Raw genomic sequence first — 20,364 nt, forward strand, 5'->3', positions numbered from 1 at the left:
GGTTGGAGTTGCTACTCATGCTGGCAAAGAGTTAGAGGTACAGAATTGAAGGCACGCAGTGGGGGAGCAGGAGAGACACCAGCACCCCCTTATTATGCCATGAAGACACCCAGAGTAGGAAGCTCCAAAGACCACTTCCCTGTACATGAATGTGATCAGGGCTCAAAGAAATGCTTTGGGCTGTTTCTGAGAGAGGTTTGGCACAGCAGATGTACACAGGCAGATCTCCGTGCTTTCTCAGTGCTAGCTGCATTGTTTAATGTACCTGGGAATTAAGTTTGGTTTCATAACCGTTGCAGCTGCTGCACTTAAAGAGTAACAAATACCTCACTGTGAATAAGAGGCTGCCAGCCCTGCTGGAGAAGAATGCCATGAGGGTAACCCTGGATGAAGCTGGCAACGAGGGGTCCTGGTTCTACATTCAGCCATTCTATAAGCTGCGCTCCATAGGAGATAGTGTAAGTGTAGGCATGTCATTGCTGCGTCTTCACTTGCTTGCATTTCTATAGTGATCTGTGTTCTGCAGCAGCTAAGGGTGGTTCCTTGTCTAGTGTTTAATAGACCAGAACAGCACAAGGTGTGGTTTTACACGGTTCTGTTCAGAGGCACTATGATAGTGCCTGTATATTTTCAGAAGTAAATTGACTGACAGCCCACTTCAAATACATAAAGCAAGAAGGAAGTGGCTGTGTACATAGCAGTGCTCAGAATAGACCAGACAACATGAAATTACTGTTGAAGAAGGGAAATTTGTTATTAATAGTGTAAAAGTCTACATAGCTACTTCTCTCTGTATCTTTTCTAATAAAATCCTAGTATTTTCTTTTTGACTATCAGTTCACATCATGATGAGGTGTTTCTGTTGTGCACAGTGACGCCATAGTTTGGTTTATTCTTTCTAATGTATAAGAATTGCCATACTGAGACAGACCGAAAGTCCATCAAGCCCAATATCCTGTTTCTAACAGCGGCCGTCCCAAGTAGCAAAACGCAATAAGCAGTGGATTTCCCCAAGCCATCTCAAGAATGGCCTATGGACGTCCCTTTTAGGAAATTATCCAAACCTCACTCAGCTAATTGATTTCACCACATTCTCTGGCAACAAATTCCTGAGTATAATTATTTTCTCCGTTTAAAAAAAACAACACCAAACTATTACTTAGTAGCTTCATCACCTGCCCCCTAGTCCTAGTATTTTTGGAAAGAGTAAATGTACTCTTTCCACCCCACTCACTATTTTATAAACCTCTTATCATATCACCCCTGAGCCATCTCTTCTCTAAGCTGCTTTAGCCTTTCCTTAGAGGGAAGTCATCCCATCTTTTTTGAGAATTGCACACAGTATTCAAGGTGCGACCGTACCATAGAACAATACAAGGACATTCTTACATTTTCAGCGTTGTTTTCCATTCCTTTCCTGATCATTCCTAACATTCTATTTGTTTTCTTAGCTGCCACCGCCGCACATTGAGTTGAGGGTTTCAACGTATCCCCCAACAATGACACCTGGCTCCTAACACAGAACCCAGCCTCACATAGCTATAGTTTGGGTTCCTCTTTCCCACACGTATCACTTTGCACTTGCTCACATTAAACGTCATCTGCCATTTTGACAGTCTTCCAGGCTCACAAGGTCCTCTTGCAATTTTTCACTGTCCTCTTGTGATTTAACAACTTTGTGTCATCATCAAACGTAATTAGTTCACTACTTATTCCAATCTCTAGATCATTGATAAATATGTTAAAAAGCAGAGGTCTCCCACAGACCTCTGAGGAATCCCACTATTTATCCTTCTCCATTGAGAATATTGACCATTTAAACCTTTCAACCATTACCTCCTATTCCGTGACTTTCTAATTTCCTCAGAAGTCTTCCATGAGGTACTTTGTCAAATGTCTTTTAAAAATCCAATACACAATATCAGTCGCTTCACCTTTATTCATATGTTCATTCACCCCTTCAAAGAAATGCAGTAGATTGGTGAGGCAAGATTTCCCTCGACTAAAACCATGTTGGCTTTCTCTCATTAATCCATGCTTATGTATATGTTCTGTCATTTTGTTCTTTAGAATAGTCTCTAACATTTTGCCTGGCTCTGACGTCAGACTCACTGAAGGAAGCCCTTTTTAAAAACTAGGAAACCCCTTTATCTTTAAAATCCCAAAAAGTGCAGACAGAGAAGTAAAAATTCCAAACAACATACAATGTTCCCTTGTGAATACAGTTAATGTAGTGTTTTTTTTACAACTTTTGATGCCCACTCCCTCAGTATTGTGAGGTCCTCTTGCAACTCTTCACATTCATTGAGTGATAGGGCAATAATTGGTTTCCCTAATTTCCTCCCTCTGCTACCCCATGGCAACTTTGATAGTTCTACTACTGCTTCTATACTAATCTTTTCAATGCATGCTACTTTGGCCATGTCACTCTTTATTTCTGAGCATCATTCAAACATTTAACTATGATTTGCATATCACACTTACCCTCAGCTTCATCTTATCTTGACAAAACACAACAGTTCTCTTTTTCACTGCCTCCTCTGTTGGTACATAAGAACATAAGAATAGCCAGTCTCCTGTTTCCACAGTGGCCAATCCAGGTCATAGTTGGACCCACTTCTTCCCGTAGAGGTACAGAATAATGTTGCACCTTTAGAGACCCACACGTTAACCCATTTAGGATCCTGAGCCCAGTTTTAGAAGCTCTGTATTAGGCGGGGGAATGCTTAAAACCAAGGTATGTAGCTAACATTCTGGTGACTGCATTAATGCTAAAGTATTGGTACTGGGAAGCGAATTAGTCACACCTGAGAAAGATGCTCTTAAAGGCTTTAGAAAGCAGTATGCAAATTGTAGCCCTGACCTGCTTTGTGTGCTTATTCCATTGACTTTATTGTTACTAGACTTCTAGAATTCCAGCTACCCAAAGCTCCTAAACAAGCCTCATTGATTATTTGTGATGGGGTGTTTTCTCCTCTCTAAAGGTTGTTATCGGAGATAAAGTTGTTCTGAATCCAGTAAATGCTGGACAGCCTCTCCATGCCAGTAGCCACCAGCTAGTCGATAATCCAGGTTGCAATGAGGTAAGAAAAACCATTGTATGTAAAGGTTTAGGGACCCTACCGAATTCCTACGGTGTGGTAATGGTAGAGGAGGTTCTGGGACATGCTATGGGGAGGCAATATTTAATGGTGAAAATGTATTAAGCAGTAATGAGATTTAGGCTCTCATGTGGATTTGGGGTGATTTTTAAGATTTCTTTCTTGCAGGTCAATTCTGTAAACTGCACCACAAGCTGGAAGATTGTCTTGTTCATGAAGTGGAGCGATAATAAGGATGATATCCTGAAGGGTGTAAGTTGTGTCTTGTATGTTCAGGCAGGCAGGGGAGCAGATGGTTCAAGAAATTTGTCAAATGATCTAACCAGACTGTATTGACCATTCCCACATCCTGATGCATACTATAGCTATCAACCTTGTAATCTCCCTGGGAATATCCAGGCTAATTTCTTGTTGTAAACTGCCTAGAACTGAAAGGTATTGGCAGGATAGAAGACATCAATGTAATGGTTGCTGCTGCTGTTTGCTGTATTTTGGCTTTTGCAGGGTGATGTCGTACGGCTTTTCCATGCCGAGCAGGAAAAGTTTCTTACATGTGATGACCACAGAAAGAAGCAGCATGTCTTTCTGAGGACGACAGGGCGTCAGTCTGCCACGTCTGCTACCAGCTCCAAAGCCCTTTGGGAGGTGGAGGTGAGTGACGTGTCTGTTTCGATGGGAGAACACTATACCTTGACCTAGCACCTTAACCAAGCTGCCTTTCTGGTCACATTGCATCGGCCAAATTGGCTCTGGAATCTGAAGGTCAGGACACCACTGTTTGGACTCTGTCTGAGCTGGATAATTGCTTCTAAAACACCCCCTGTGCTTCAGGGCTGTGCCTCTAGAGCAGGGGTGTCAAACTCAGGCCCGCTGGCCAAATTTGGCCCACAGGGTAATTAGATTTGGCCCGCAAGCTACAATGTATTTTTTGCTCGTTTCCTACTCTGATTACTGCAGTAACATGCCACGTGGTGCTGGCGGCTCAGCCAGTCGCAAGGCACCATTTCTCCCGTGTGTTCCAGATCACGAGGCGATGCGTGAGAGTCTCATCGTGCTTCAGCAACGTTCACAAACCAACCGCGTACTGTCAATGTTAGCGCTCTACTGAAAAAGCACTCCACCACAGGCTGGGCTAATTAGCACTCGTCCTCGAGGGTTAAAAGGTGAAAAAAGCGGCAGAATGGGAACAGATTAAACTCTGATCATCAGTTTATCATGGGCAGTTACTTCTGCACAAAATAGTGTTTGTGCTGTGAAATATCCAGCTCCTGCAGACTTGATTTAGCAAACGCTTATTTGATTCTAAAGGGCTAACAGGATCAAATGCATACAAAAAGGCTAATGAGTTTTGGGTTGCTAATTTAATTTGGGAAGACCACTCAGAAACAACTCTGGGGTGGTTTGCACATTGGAGACACAATTCTTAACCCCTTGGGACCTGGACTCTGATCCTTTGGACTCAGGGTTCAGACCAGATACTTTTTAAAATTCCTCTCCCCCTCCCACTTTTCCTTGAAAAAGCAGTCCAATGTATTTCTTCATATTCCCAAGAGTAAATAAGATAAAAATGCCTGTAGTAGACTGAGTATTCCTCAGAGATGGAAGATGGATGGTTAGCACGGAGAAAGAAGGAGACCCTGGCAAGCGAGTATTAGAAGACAACCAGAGCCTTGGACCAACATGATTTGAATAATGACCAGACAACAAAAGGTAGAAAAAATAATTTAATTTTCTCTTTTGTGATTACAATCTGTCAGATTTGAAATGTGTATCCTGCCAGAGCTGGTGTTAGACAGCAAGCGTGAACTAGGACCTAAAAGAGAGAGGAAAAGTCTTTTTTTTAATTTATTTTATTTACATCACAGAGCTGGCATGGGGTTGGAGAGGTTGTAACCCTATACTTCTACTAAGATTAAGGGGTCCTTTTTATTAAGGTGCGCATTTAGCACGCGCTAAATGGGTTAGCGTACCTTAATAAAAGGACCCCTAAGTTATAAGTCCATTGGGCCTGAACCAGGAAGTTGATTAGAAATCTTTTTTATAAATCATTCCAGATCCTATATTCTTTATCATCTGTTATTTTTCAGGATTCATTTTCACATTTTTAAGGCTTATATGTCATGTTTGTGTCTCCTTATTGTTATTTTGGTTCTATCTTTTAAAGGTACTTTATATAGAGTTCCAGTCTTTCAGTTTTTCGTTGTGCAGTGGTTTAAATGGTATCTTAGTCATTTATTTTTAAAGGGGCACTTACGATCCATATATATGTTAAAGTATATTTATTGCCATCAGGGTATGACTCGTATTTCATCTTATTTAGTATGCCATACATTTATAAGCCATAGTATTTGGTTAATCTGACTGACAAGTTAAGATTCATATTGTATATTAATCAAGCACCACAGCATTCATTCATTTTCATTTTGAGAATGCTTATTCGATGGTCCACATTCTAAATAATGAACTTCATGCAATATTACAATTTTAGGAGATTATGAACCCCTGAAGCAGGTATTTGCCGGAACATGGCTCATGTCGGGTTCGTTTGAAGTGTGTTCCATGTGAGCTACCTATTATACTTTTTGCCAGCTTGAATACTTTGGTCATCTTCGCTCATTTTTTGGCTGCCTGTATGTGGTGATTCTACTTAAAGTTTTAAATCGGGGTTTGCCTCTGACACTTATGAAAATACTGTGCTCTAGTCAGGCATCTCTCTTTAAAGTTCTTGAAGTTAAACATTCTAAATTGGAAAGTACTCAAAGGTGCCTGTGATGCAGAATTCTTTGCTTCAATATCTGAGGGAAGAATTTTCTTTTCCTTGTTTTAAAAAGATGTTGAAGGCCTGGTTATTTTATCAGGCCTATGGAACTGAGCTTAAGGAGGGTTAGTGTTATGGTTTGTAGATATAGAGAGCATTCTATCGGAGTGTATTGTTTTAATTTGTATAATGGGATGCTTTTGGGGTGGGTCTTTACTATTAATTGATAGCGTTCTTTTTTTTTTTTTTTTTTCTTATTTGCTTTTTATATATTGCATACCACTTATACTTCTGTGCATACTGAAATGGTGAGTTATCAAATAAATGAACCTGTAAACATAACTAGGGCATAATAAGTGAAGACCAAACTCTCTGATGATGATCAAGAAACTGTCTGACACATTCTGATCTAATTTTCTTTATTTTAGTCTTATTTAAATGTGCCCAAATTATCTGGGGATGGTAAGTCATTGGCTGTACTAGATAGATCTGAAATTGCTTTTCCTAAGTTTCATTAGTCCTTCATGCAACAGAGCTCTTATGGCTTTCTTAGACATGCAGACTAGGCTCTTCTAGCCAGGGATTTCCCTGATTGATAGAACTTTCTTTTGTCTCCAAAAGGTGGTGCAGCATGACCCATGTCGTGGAGGGGCAGGATACTGGAACAGTCTATTTAGATTCAAGCATCTTGCTACAGGCCACTATCTGGCTGCAGAGGTGAGGATTTGTTGCCCTTGATTCTGGGTTGTTTTTATTTTTGGGGTTTTTTTACTAGAGGGGCAGGAGGGATGGACAGAAATAACTACTACCCAAGCGTATACAGTTGTACGAAACTATAATACTTTTAAAGCATAGGCTTCACTACCTTCCTAATCTATGGCTCTTGCAAAATTCATTCTGCACAAAATAGCTAGGAAATGGCAGAAACACAGGCCTTGATCACTTCAAAGATTGTTGGATTAGCTAGCAAAGGTTTTCTAGATCGTGTCTGCTTGCTAGTGTTGACAAGTGTGTCAAGAGTTGATATTGAAGGGTACATGATACTTGAACTTTGCAGATATACATTCTCACAAATCTATACTTAGGATTAATTGTGGCCCATAGTTCTCTGCTGAACTGGTTACCATAAAGAAATGATTATGTAAAGCTAAGCAGAAGATGAGGCTTTCTGGGAAACTACCATTGCCTTAGCTTCTTGCAGCTGTCTGGATGGTGCCATGTTTGTTTGCTTGATCAATGTTTAAGAACATAAGAATTAGATAAGCTACCCACCCTCATCCCTCTGCCCTCTGGCACCACATTGCATCTTGAACATTCAGGCAAAGTACTAGGCATCATCATTGATTCCACACTGTCTTTCAATGACCACCTTAATTCCTTAGTAAAAAAATGATTTTTCAATCTTCACTTGTTAAGGAAAGTGAGATCCTGCTTCCATCATCATCACTTTGCTGTCCTCGTACAATCCATCATTCTTTCCAGACTGGATTACTGTAACTCTATCTACTTAACCCTGACAAAGAAAAGCCTTCACAGACTCCAGCGGATCCAGAACACTGAGGCTAAAATAATCTTTGCAAAAAGCAAATTTGACCACGTCTCCCCGCTTCTGTCTAAGCTACACTGGCTTCCAGTAATCCTTAGGGTTCACTACAAATGCGCCTGCCTAACCTTCAAGTCTCTACACGGTATCCTGCCTCCCCTTTTTCCACTATCTTGGAACTCCTATAACCCCAACACCACCAGATCCACTCAAAAATTAAAAGGCATATCCCATGCAGGAAAACTAGGGACTTCCCTCTCCTTCAGGATCACCGAACTCTGGAACAGTTTTGCCACCCCACTTCGGTGCCTATCCTCCCTCCAACTCTTCCGAAAACATCTGAAAACTTGGCTCTTCTCCAAAATGCAATGACCTCTCCCTCATCGATTTACTAATTCCCTCTAAGCCTCTCTTTCTAAGCCCTTCTACTTTTCATTGTAGTTTCTTTCTATACCAATTACTGTAAACCATGTCAAGCTCTACTTCTGTGGAGATGATGCGGTATACAAACTTAAGGTTTAGTTTAGTTTTAGTTTAGAATTGCCATACTGGAACAGACTGAAGGTCCATCAAGCCCAATATCCTGTTTCCAACAGTGGCCAACCCAAGTCTCAAGTACCTAGCCTTAGATGTCTGAGACAAACAGGGCTTTAGGCTCCAACCTCTTTTTTTTTTTTTTTAATTTTTACTCTGGGCAAGTCACTAAATCCCTTATTGCCCCAGGTACATTCGATAGATTGTGATCCCGCCAGGACAGACGGGGGAAAAAATGCTTGAATACCTGAATGTAAACCACAGGCTATAAGTGGTATATAAATACTAAAATAAATAAAATTTAATGGGGCAGATATTGTGCATTTGTAATACACACACATCTGTGCCATTAAAAAAAGAAAAAAACCCCAAACAGTTGAGTGGCAGGAGGCTGCTTTGGGGCTTCCCCTGCCGTTTAGCTGTTTGGGTTTCCCCAGACCGGCTCTCACTTGTGTTAAAGTGGCTCTTGCCAGCAAGGTAGAAAGACAAACTGTATAGAGTAAGGAAAGGACAAGCATGGAATCCATATTGATTTGGACCCAGTATTTTGAAGAGCAAGTGCTGCAGCTGACAAAGCTTGGCCTGTTCCATGTGGAAAGAAGTGGCAATGATGGTTCTCTGGATTGAAAGAGTTCAAAGAAAATGTTTCAAAACAGGCCAAACACATGCTTTTGGGGGCCCTTTGCAGTTTTGCATTGGATTATGTGCAAGTAATCCCAAATACAGTTTTGGGAGTTGCACATCTGTACCAGCTCTCAACACTACCAGGTGGACACAGTTTTAGGACATCTTTGCTAGCTAATGTAACAATCTCTGAATTGAACAAGGTATATTTCTTCCATTTCCTCTGTGGGCTCTTAACAGTGGTGTCCAAGGATAAGGCATAAGTGGAAATATGACTATGAAGGATCAGCTTGAGGGTTATGTAGACTGACTGTATGAGTCCAGGAGAACCTATGATTAAATCAATTACAGGGGAAAGATTCACAAAAGCATAAACGCCTCCAAGAACCATCAGTTTTGTGTGCAGTTGGCAGGCTAATGTGTTCTGTAGGGTATGTCTCTGCTCTTCTCCACTGTTGGGATCTCTTATTCTTTCCACCTTTGCTCCTACCTGTCTCACCAACTCCTGCCCTCTTTTTTTCTTCTGTGGAAACACTTCATAAAGTGAGCACAACTGCAATGGAACTGGATGCGATTGTAGTGGTTTGAGGTGCCTCCAGGGCATTAAATGCTTTCAAATGCTTGAATTGGGAATGGATTCCATGATGTCTGTTTTGTGGACTGGTTCCTCCATAGATGGATGCAGAGCAAGAAGCCTCTCACACTCGCTTACGGAATATACAAGAGAAGATGATGTATACTCTGGTATCCGTGCCTGAGGGCAATGATATTTCATCCATATTTGAGTTGGATCCAACCACTTTGCGCGGTGGGGATAGCCTTGTCCCCAGGTATGACATGCAGTAATTTCCAGTAATGCTGAGTCCATTCTTGTGAAAACGTGCTTTTCAGTTCCCATTAAGCATGAAATGGTGGATGCAGTGTATATACAAGACAGTCTGTGAAGCAGCAATGATGGTCATATGTACATTAGCAGTTCTGTAGCAAGGACATAGTTTAAGCGAATGTTAAAAATTCAACTGTATATAGATGCCTTCTTACGATGCTATGTGGAAGGGAGATGTATAAAGAGGAATCTGAACAATGCTCTTAAGTCATTAACGATTGATGATATGTAATCCTACTGTAGTTCCCTGCTATTTTTAGTGGGTTAAATGTGTGTACAGAAAGTATTGTCATATATTGTTTGAATCATTGCAAATGTTTTACGCTGTAAACCGCTTACTTATAGGCGGTTAAGAAATTTTAGAAATAAATAAATATACTCCTAGGTGAAGTACCTCTGGTCGTAAGCTGCTTGCAGAAGGATGTCAATCACATCTTTCGGCTTCTCCTCCTTCACTAGTGGAGTATAGTGCCCTCTTCAGTTTTTCCTTCTGTAAGCAAGCTGAGCAGGTGTGTTCTGATCTGCTCTGTTTGGTTTTTATTTTCAGGTATTTTTTTATCTATTTCATGAGGCTTTGGTGCCTAGAGTTCTCCTAATTTGGGGTAGCTCTGCCTGGGAGAGGACACATATTCTGCATGGGCTTTCTACAACTTGCAGGATAATCCTAAGGTGTACCTGCTGAGCCAGCCTGCTTTAGAAACATAGAAACATGATGGCAAATAAAGGCCAAATGGCACATCCAGTCTGCCCATCTGCAGCATCCACTGTCTCCTCCTCTCCCTATTAGCTAAGGCTCTTTACACCTGCATTGTGATGTCATAGAGCTTTATGATTATAGAAACATAGAACACACAAAAAAGGAGTTCCAAATACACAATACAACGCAATGACACCCGAAAGAAGAGTGTAAACGCCTGCAGAGCTGGGGCAATTTCTTTATTTCAGATTAAAGACCCGACACTCAGTGTTTCGGCTCTTGGCCTGGCTCAGGGGTCTTACAATTTCTTTTTTAGAATTGTTCTTCCCAACTTTCTCATGTTATTTATACCATCAGATTTTGGTATCATCTACAAAGAGGCAAATCTTACCTGACAGCTCTTCAGTAATATTACTTACAAAAATGTTAAAGAACATGCCCACAAACTGAATCTTGAGCCACACCACATTCCTTTCTGCAGAGAGATCTCCATTGACCACTAACCTCTGTTGCCTTCCACTCAACCTTTTCCAGACCCAGTTCATCACTTTGGGACACATCCCAACAGCATTGTTTTATTTATTAAATGCCTCTATGGAATACTATCAAAGGCTGTTCTAAAATCTAAATACACCACATCTATCGTACTCTCTCTATCCAATTCTCTGGTTACCCAGTCAAAGAAAATTATCAGATTGTCTGACAGGATCTGCCTCTAGTGAATCCATGTTACCTTGGGTCCTGTAATCTTCAGGATTCCAGAAACATCACTATTCTCTCTTTTTAAAAGCACTTACCATAGAAGTCAGACTTATCGGCCTGTAGTTCCCTACTTCTTCCTTACTTCCACTATTGTGGAAAGAGATCACATCTCCCTTCTCCAGTCAATTGGAACCACTCTTGAATCTAGAAAAGCATTGAAAAGGTCAGCAAGTGGAGCCACCAGAGCTTCCTTAAGTTCCTTCAATATACTTGGATGTAATAAAAAAATTATTCGCAGTCATGAGAAACCTGAGGCAAGTCAGAAAATTCTTCGACAGAAAACAGTTTCAACTCTTGGTACAATCCCTAATACTAGGTCTAATAAGACTACTGCAACATATCTCCCATGCACAGCAACCATGATAAAACAACTACAAACAATACAAAACACAGCCATAAGATTGATCTACTCACTGAAAAAATTTGACTACATCACAGAGGCATACCACGACTTACATTGGCTCCCAATACAAGCGAGAATACACTTCAAAATTTACTGCCTACTATTTAAAGCAGGGGTGTCCAACTTGCGGCCCCGTGAAGTATTTTGTGAGGCCCCGGTGGAGGGTGATGCAGTGTTTTCCTCTGCTGCCCCCGGGTGTTTACCATCTTGCCAGATCCCTCCTGTGTCTTGCTGCAGCATTTGAAAAATTGTGCGGCCTCAGAAACATTTTTTTCGGCCAATGCGGCCCAGTGAAGCCAAAAGGTTGGACACCCCTGATTTAAAGCAATAAACGGAGACAGCCCAGCTTATTGGAACAATCGACTAGTTCAATCCACCTCAACTAGACATAGGAGAGAACCCACACACCATTCACACACTCTCCAACTAAAAATGTCAAAAGAAAAAAAACTGTATGACAACCTCCTAGCCACTCGAGCTGCAACACTTGACCCACAACTCTACATCCTATTGACCACAACCACAGACTACAAAACCTTCAAAAAAGAAATAAAATCCCTTCAATTCAAAAAAACACATAAAACCAAACACACACAGTCAGAAACGTCCCAAGCATCACCTGCATCTACTACATATGTACTTCCAATACCATGACAACTCAGTTGTAATCCTTAGCAACTCAAAGAAATGTACAAACTACTCCCTAAAGACTTCTAATCTTCGGACAATCCATTTGTAATCTGCCTTGAACTGCAAGGTAATGGCGGAATAGAAATCCCTAATGTAATGTAATGTGCATCATAAGGCCCCATCCCTTTATTCATCTTTAGTTTAGCTAGCTAGATTGATCAGGGTCTACCATTTCTCCAGCCCTATCCATGTTTGTTTTCTGCGGTCCCACTCCTGGTGCTTCAGCCGTGAACACAGAACAGAAATATTTGTTAAGCAATTCAGCTTTTTTTAAAATCAGCTTCTACATATTTCTCCCCTTCACCTGTGAGTCTCAATGCCACTTATGCACTTCTTATCACTAATATATCTAAAAAATGTCTTGTCTCCCCGTTTTTACCGTTTGTATCTTTGTTTTCCTGACTACTCAAACAGCTTAACTTTGTCCAGATATTTTTGCCTGTCTTCCTCTTTCTGCGATCTTTTGTAGTTTATGAAAGCTAACCTCTTTTTCCTTATCTTTTGAGCTGCTGCTTTTGAGAACCAAAGTGGCCTTCTCTTCCTCTTACTTTTGCTCACTTTCCTTACAAAATGGTGTGTTGCCCTTACAGTAGCTCCTTTCAGTTTTGCCCACTGCTTTCCTACTTCTTTCAGATGTTCCCATCCAAATAACAGTTGCTTGATGTAATCCCCCATTTGAACAAAGTTAGTTTTTTAAAGTCTAAAACCTTTTCTGTTGAATGAGCCCTTTCTACACCTGTCTTCAGTGATCACTGGATGCCAGATGATCACCCACTGTAACATCAGAAATGCTTTATCCATTTGTAAGCACTAAGTCCAGTATGACCCCTTCCCGCGTGAGTTCCATTACCAACTGCTGGAATAGTTCTCCTTATAGAGAATCCAGGATCTCCTTACTTCTAGAAGACCCCACAATAAGGATACCCCAATCAACATCTGGCATGTTAAAATCACATATTAGCAATACTTCCCTTTTTATAGCTAGCTTTCAAATATCTACTATATGTGAACTGCCTAGACTTTTATGATAGTGCAGTAAATAAATATTTTAAAATAAATAGAAATGTACTGTTTTTTTCAGGGAAGTTCCCTGTGTCCCCTCCTTCTGCTTTGTTCTGTTACAGTAAAGATGGACTGCTTTGGTTCAAACTGAAGAGGGCACTAGACTCCACTGGTGAAGGAGCAGGAGCTGAAAGATATGATTGACATCCTTCTGCAAGCAGCTCGTGACCAGAGGTAATTCACCTAGAGTACAGACTCCTATGTCCTTTAACAGAAAGAAGATTGTCCAGGTAAGAACCTAATGTTCCATTGTGTGTGCCTGACCTGTATGACATCACATACATATGCTACCTGTTTTATCCAGTTAAATAACATCAGCGTATTTTGTGCAATGTGACCTGGCGGCATGTATGTAAGATGTTGGAGGTTCAGTGTTTCCTCAGTTTATAAACTGAGGAGGATGAAATTGAAAGGGGTTTAGAACAAATGCTAGGAAGTTCTTTTTTACCCAGAGGGTGGTGGACACATGGAACGCACTTCCGGAGGATGTGATAGGCCAGAACTCTGTACAGGGGTTCAAGGAGGGTTTGGATAGGTTCCTGGAGGATAAGGGGATAGAGGGGTACAGATAGAACTTGAGGCAGGTTATAGAAGTGGTCAGAAACCACTTCACAGGTCGCGGACCTGATGGGCTGCCGCGGGAGCGGACCGCTGGGCGAGATGGACCTCGGTCTGACCCAGTGGAGGCAACTTCTTATGTTCTTATGTATGACACAAATAGGAATTAATTTGAAATGTGAAAATCTCTTGACTGTACACACCTCCCAGAATCTTATCTGCTTCTATAAGGGCAACGTTAAATAGCATCCTAGCTCTTTCTTAGACAGGAATACCAGAGCTTGGCATATTTTTCACCTTTTCCTAAGACGCTGCCTATCTTTGTCTATTTCAGGAATTCCTATGTTAGATTGAGACATCTCTGCACAAACACATGGGTTCATAGCACAAACACCCCCATCGACAAAGAGGAGGAGAAACCAGTAATGCTCAGGGTAAGTGCTCTGGCAATGTCCACTCTTTGCCTCCTGGCACATCTGAAAGTATAGGCAATTTCTAGCATTAAAAAGATCAAAGAAGTAAAATTTTAAATTTAAAGAACGCTCTGTATACTGATTTCTCCAGACTGCTCATACACCAAGGTTCCTTCCGTTCACTGCTTTTTCCATCTATTCTTTACTTCCAAGCCTACCTTGAGCCCCACCAAACCACCTTCCAGAATGAAGGCTCTATCTCAGCCTTCTATGGGTGTTTTCTAAGGAAATACTCCTTTAGAGAAAGTGGTGGTTGTGTGGTGGAGATGAGGTATCTGAATCCAAGAAAGCATAGGACATGCACAAAGGATGTCTTGAGGAAGATTGAAGGGATAGTAAAGATTAGTAGTTGTAGATGGGTGAATTGGATGGCTCTCCATCCTTTTTATGTCTTTTTGAAGGTGTGGCCTCCAGAATTGTACATAATATTCTAAATTTACACAACTTATAAACCAAGTGTCCTAGACGTGAACCCTAAAGTTGGCTGGCTTAGGAGCTGGTTGACTAGAAGGTGAGAAAAGTCCATTGTGCAGTAATGCAGAATTTCTCCTGGAGTAATTTCATGATCTCTGTGGGGGCTATTGTACGGATATTATAGCTTTGTTATTCACGGTTCCTGATAATCCTGTTGTGCTCTTTATGAATCTGTAGCTGACATGTATTTGCCAAAGTAACCATGGTCTCTCTCTCTCTACTGCCATTTTTTGTTTGGGTTTTACCTTATTCTGATCTGCTTTACAAAAGCTGTTGCTTTTATGTCTCCTGCTTTCTTGTCTCATCTTTGTCCTTCACCAAACTTTGATTCTAGATTGGGACCTCCCCTGTAAAAGAAGATAAAGAAGCATTTGCTATCGTACCAGTATCCCCTGCAGAAGTTCGGGACTTGGACTTTGCCAATGATGCCAGCAAGGTGCTGTCATCCATTGCAGGCAAGCTGGAGAAGGGAACCATCATCCAGAATGAACGGAGGTCAGAGCCCAGACTGCCGTAGTCTGTTGGTCTTCTGGGGTAATCACAAAACAGACCTCCCTTGGCAGATTCTCAGTTCCCAGTGCTTGGCTGTAGTACAGCTTGATACTCTGACAAGTATCAAAAAATGTTTGGAGTGGGGATGCAAACATCCTTCTACCTTCTGTGTTTGTTTGGCGTTCTAATGGGGTGTGGGTAGCAAGAACAGTCTCCTTTCTAATGGAAGTTCTGCCATTGTTGTTTCTATAACATGTGGATAAAATAGAAGCAGCAGATAGGTTTCCTGTCTGATAATTTGGTGACTGGACAAGGTGGGGCTTTCAGAGGCCATGCTCTATGGTCCTTGGGCAGACCTAGTACTCTAGTTGCTGACTTTGGGATGTTCTTGGAGCTTGTAATAATTAAACCTTGTAGAGATGAGCCGCCAAACATCAAACCTGATGCCTAAATGAAATGCACTCTTGATACCCACTCCCAAAAACAATGCTACTGTTTAGCAGCAGACCGCCCCTTACCCTCAACTTTGTAGGTCGTCTGCTTGGTCTAAATTCAAGACCTCTTCATGCCCCTTGCTAGTTTGCTGCTTTTGCCTCTTTCCTCTGGGCACTTGTTGTATCACGTTTTTCTTTCTTTTAGATCTGTCACAAAGCTGCTGGAGGAACTAGTTTATTTTGTGGTTGGTGGAATGAATTCTGGGCAGGATGTATTAGAGGTGGTGGTGAACAAACCCAACCGAGAGCGACAGAAGCTGATGAGAGAGCAAAATATCCTAAAGCAGGTAGGGATGAGGAGATTACCAGAAATGGGATAATCTGTCTGAGCTTTCCTTTTTAATCATTAGAGAGAAAAGTTCAGGTGGTTTAAAATTTAACTTAATTAAAGAAATCAGTGATTTTCCAGTAAATTGTAGAAAATAGCACAAAAATTTAACACACAATGGGAAATAATTTCAAACATTCCATATAAATTCTATTCAGACTGTTACCTATCTTACATAATTCCATAGTCATCTGACATGATATAATGGCCCCAAGATCTAAACTATATCTCGGAGTAGCCTTGCTTTTCCAAAACAGTCCAGAGCAGCTGCTTATAAGATTCTTTGTGTCATGGCCTCTTGTCAGACCGACGGCCACCTAATTTAGTGCGTTAAATGAATGATCTATTGCTGCTGCTTATAACTGAGCTGCTCTGCACCTGATCAGTGATGGGCTAGTGTATACATTCAGTTTTATGATTGCCTAAAGCATTTGTGGAGTGGAGGAGTAGCCTAATCGTTAGCGCAGTAGACTGAGATCCTGGGGAACTGGGTTCAATTCCCGCTGCAGCTCCTTGTGACCTTGGGCAAGTCACTTAACTTTCCATTGCCCCAAGAACAAAAAACACCTTAGATTATGAGCCCACTAGGGACATAGAAAGTACCTGCATATACTATGCTATAGAACTATAGAAATGATTAGGAGTATTTGTGTTGACTCCTGTGTTCCTCCAATTGAAATTTGACAGGATAGGAGAGCAGAGGCATAAAATCCATGTAAATTATAAATAAGCAAGATGTTACATGCTTTGCGGACTTTTCCTGTGAATTGTATATGCAGTGGGGACCTCAGATCATACATTCATACCACATGTTCTATACCTGTTCTCAATTTATTACAATCCAGTTGCGTGTAGGATAAGTTTACCTTAGTTCTTGCCCCTCTGAAATGCTCTAATAACAATGTGAAAAATGATTGTTTGCCAGTGACAGTAAATTCAATTAGCAATATATGACAATAAAGCAGACTACGTATGGAAGAACAAGGGTCAATATATCTCTCTATTAAACTTAATTCTTATACCAAAGGAATCAATTCCTTCAGGAGAAGATATCCAACATTAATCATTATCTTGTTTAACTCGGCCATTTCTGAGCATACCCATCATAAAATCTAGATGTAGCCTTGAGTTTGCATGGATAGTAACTCTGAAACATCTCGTTATTAAGAATCACTTTTGATTTCAAGTATTTTGTAGATGACCAGCCACTTTGGAGATTCAGATGTCCAAAAAATCAATAACAGTAGAATAAGACAAAAACTGCAAATTTAGATCCAATAAATTCAAATATTCTTTTTATCTAAGGAAATACTTTTTTTTTTTTTTTAACAGAAAAGGTGATAGATGCGTAGAATAGTCTCCTGGTAGAGGTGGTGGAGACAAAAACTGTGTCTGAGTTCAAGAAAGCATGGGATATATTAAAAAGCGGTATATCAAACCAAAATAAACTTGACCACTTGAGAGATCACTAACGAGATACTTGTGTCTGCACATTGTTCCATCAGCATAGAAAATCCTGGTTCATATTTTCTCGCACAATCGTAGGAGACCTAGGAGACTGTTTGCAGTTAGCCTATTCCTCATTTTTTATTTCAAAATGTTCATAGCACAAGCTTTTCATGGCTTATCAAGCTTCCTCAAAACACTAGACTGCTCTGCATGTGCAGTCATAAACTCTCCTCTCGTATATGAATATTTTAAGATGCAGACTTGTGTTGTCCAGTGTTAACTAACTGGGATCCACATCTGGACTCATACTATTCAGGAATGAAATGATCGCAAAAGTCAGCAGGGATAGTGCACAACAGTAAAGCTGGTTTTAATTCTGTGCTGCCTTTGGAATTGCCCTCTGTGATTTGACTGTCAGACACATTGCTGGTGGTGAATTTGCTCACCTGAAGGAGACAGCAAAGTTGAGAGGCAGATAGAGAAAAAGCTCTGCCTCATATGACCACACAGGGCATGCAAGTACACGTGACCCAGGGGAACTTTGGGGTCTTCTCTAGCTGTCTCCTGATGGTATGCAAATTAAATTTCAGCTATCGGTTATAGGACTGCCAAAATGGATTACTGAGGCTGCTTGTTGAAGACCACTGGTCTTGAATTTGGAAGCTAAGATTTAATGTTAAATGCGGGGGAAATACATTGGGGCTGCTAAAACCCAAGGGAGTGGAACAGATTACAGGGTGAAGTAGTTCTGTGCATGAAAGAAGAGCAAGACTTTGATGATCTTAAGATGGCCTTTGACACAGTTCATTTAGACACATAGAAACATGATGGCAGATAAAGGCCAAATGGCCCATCTAGTCTGCCCATCCTCAGTAATCATTATCTCTTTCTCTCTCAGAGAGATCTCAGGCCTTCTTGAATTCAGGCACAGTCTCGTTCTCCACCACCTCTTCTGGGAGTTTGTTCCATGGATCTACCACCCTTTCTGTAAAAAAGTATTTCCTTAGATTACTCCGGAGCCTATCACCTCTTTAACTTCATCCTATGCCCTCTCATTGCAGAGTTTTCTTTCAAATGAAAGAGACTCGCCTCATGCGCATTTACATCACATAGGTATTTAAACATCTCTATCATATCTCCCCTCTCCTGCCTTTCCTCCAAAGTATACAGATTGAGATCCCCATACGCCATATACCATTTAATAGCCTTCCTCTGGACCTACTCCATCCTTTTTATGTCTTTTTGAAGGTGCGGCCTCCAGAATTGTACATAATATTCTAAATTTACACAACTTATAAACCGAGTGTCCTAGATGTGAACCCTAAAGTTGGCTGGCTTAGGAGCTGGTTGACTGGAAGGTGAGAAAAGTCCATTGTGCAGTAATGCAGAATTTCTCCTGGAGTAATTTCATGATCTCTGTGGGGGCTATTGTATGGATATTATAGCTTTGTTATTCACGGTTCCTGATAATCCTGTTGCTCTTTATGAATCTGTAGCTGACATGTATTTGCCAAAGTAATCTTGTGCAGCTGTGTGGGGTGTCAGCTATTTGTTACAATGCTCATAAAAACAAATCTGCAAGACTTCATGTTTCTTCTTCCTTTTATAAAACCTGCTGGCCAGATTTTCAAGCTGTTGCAAGCTCCTTTCACAGACTGTGGTGATGGGCCGATGCTCAGGCTAGAGGAGCTTGGGGACCAGCGGCATGCACCTTTCAGGCACATCTGTCGCCTGTGCTACCGTGTTCTCAGACATTCTCAGCAGGACTATAGAAAAAATCAGGTGAGGAAAGCTAATTGCTAATGCTATATAAACCCCACTTGCTTGCTGTGATAGTCTCATTATGTTAATCTTGGGATTGGCAGAGTCTCCTAGCCTTGTCTGAGTCAATCAGAAATTTCGGCAGTTGGAACCCAAGCACAGTACAGGGTAAAGCTTTGGATTCTTGCCCAGAAATAGCTAAGAAGAAAAAAAATTAAAAATCCTGGGGTAAATAGCCTAAGAAATGAGGTGGTGGGAACAAATGCTCTGACCTCATAGCTGTGAGGGGCAGATGGTGTTAGTTATTTTCAGTTGTCTTTGGTAATTAAGATGGACCATATAATGCTGTTTATTTCACTTAACTTTCTTGAAAATGTGTGGGGCTTGTCATTGTCTAGCACATATGGGTGCTAAGTTTCCCTTTCCCTAGGAATACATAGCCAAGCAGTTTGGCTTCATGCAAAAACAAATTGGATACGATGTACTGGCAGAGGACACCATTACAGCTCTTCTTCACAACAACCGGAAATTGCTTGAGAAGCACATCACTGCTGCCGAGATTGACACCTTTGTGAGCCTTGTGCGAAAGAATAGGGAGCCACGGTAAGTTCATTGGACAGAGAGAGCTGAGCAGTGCGACAGAAGTCAGATTTGGGAGGGGCGTGTGTGTAAAAATGCCCGATTTATGAACTTGGGTCTTGACTCTCCTTCTCCCTTCCGTGTCCCAACGCGGTGATAATCACCTTTCACTAGACTGTTTTTTTATTTTATTTATTATTTTTAGTCCCATATCTTTAAAGGAGTGAAAGTGAGAGTAAATGGCATGGATGGGCAAAATGAATAGGCCATATGGCTCTTGGGCTTCTACAGCTGGCATCATGATTGTTGTAGTTGTGTAGGTCTTACTGTGTCTGAGTAAGTGGAATAGATGTTTCAGCCACCATGCTGTGGCTTTCTTCAGGATATGCTGTGAGATCTGCAGTTCTTTGTCACCTCTCCAGCCTTCACCGATGGGTAATTCCTCACCTTGACCATATGTTGGATCTTTTTTTTGTCCTTTTGGGCCTTCGTAAGGGGGATGTTGCTTCTAAAGCTATGATTGCACACTGGATCAAGGAGGCTATTGCTTTGTCATACCTTATTCAGAAGGTTTGGACAATATCATGGAGGAAAAGTCCGTAGTCTGTTATTGAGAAAGACATGGGGGAAGCCTCTGCTTGCCCTGGATCGGTATTATGGAATGTTGCTACTCCCTGGGTTTTGGCCAGGTACTAG

General features: G+C 41.2%; 1 protein-coding gene across 10 annotated transcripts in view; it reads left to right on the forward strand.

Annotated features, from left to right (window-relative positions):
- ITPR1 (inositol 1,4,5-trisphosphate receptor type 1) overlaps positions 1-20,364 on the forward strand; it is a 234,033-nt gene that overhangs the window by 55,418 nt on the left and 158,251 nt on the right. For 8 of the 10 annotated variants that reach the window (XM_033925743.1, XM_033925747.1, XM_033925746.1 and 5 more), the window contains 11 exons: positions 300-458; positions 2,985-3,083; positions 3,270-3,353; positions 3,606-3,752; positions 6,481-6,576; positions 9,236-9,390; positions 13,953-14,052; positions 14,900-15,060; positions 15,697-15,838; positions 18,952-19,110; positions 19,520-19,692. In XM_033925743.1, coding sequence (XP_033781634.1) covers positions 300-458; positions 2,985-3,083; positions 3,270-3,353; positions 3,606-3,752; positions 6,481-6,576; positions 9,236-9,390; positions 13,953-14,052; positions 14,900-15,060; positions 15,697-15,838; positions 18,952-19,110; positions 19,520-19,692 — 1,475 coding nt within the window. Of the gene's footprint in view, positions 1-299; positions 459-2,984; positions 3,084-3,269; positions 3,354-3,605; positions 3,753-6,480; positions 6,577-9,235; positions 9,391-13,952; positions 14,053-14,899; positions 15,100-15,696; positions 15,839-18,951; positions 19,111-19,519; positions 19,693-20,364 lie in introns of those variants that run through there. The other 2 variants (XM_033925753.1, XM_033925752.1) reach the window with 2 other exon arrangements.

This window comes from Geotrypetes seraphini, chromosome 17 (assembly GCF_902459505.1).
Source record: "Geotrypetes seraphini chromosome 17, aGeoSer1.1, whole genome shotgun sequence".
In the NCBI taxonomy this organism is placed as follows: domain Eukaryota; kingdom Metazoa; phylum Chordata; class Amphibia; order Gymnophiona; family Dermophiidae; genus Geotrypetes; species Geotrypetes seraphini.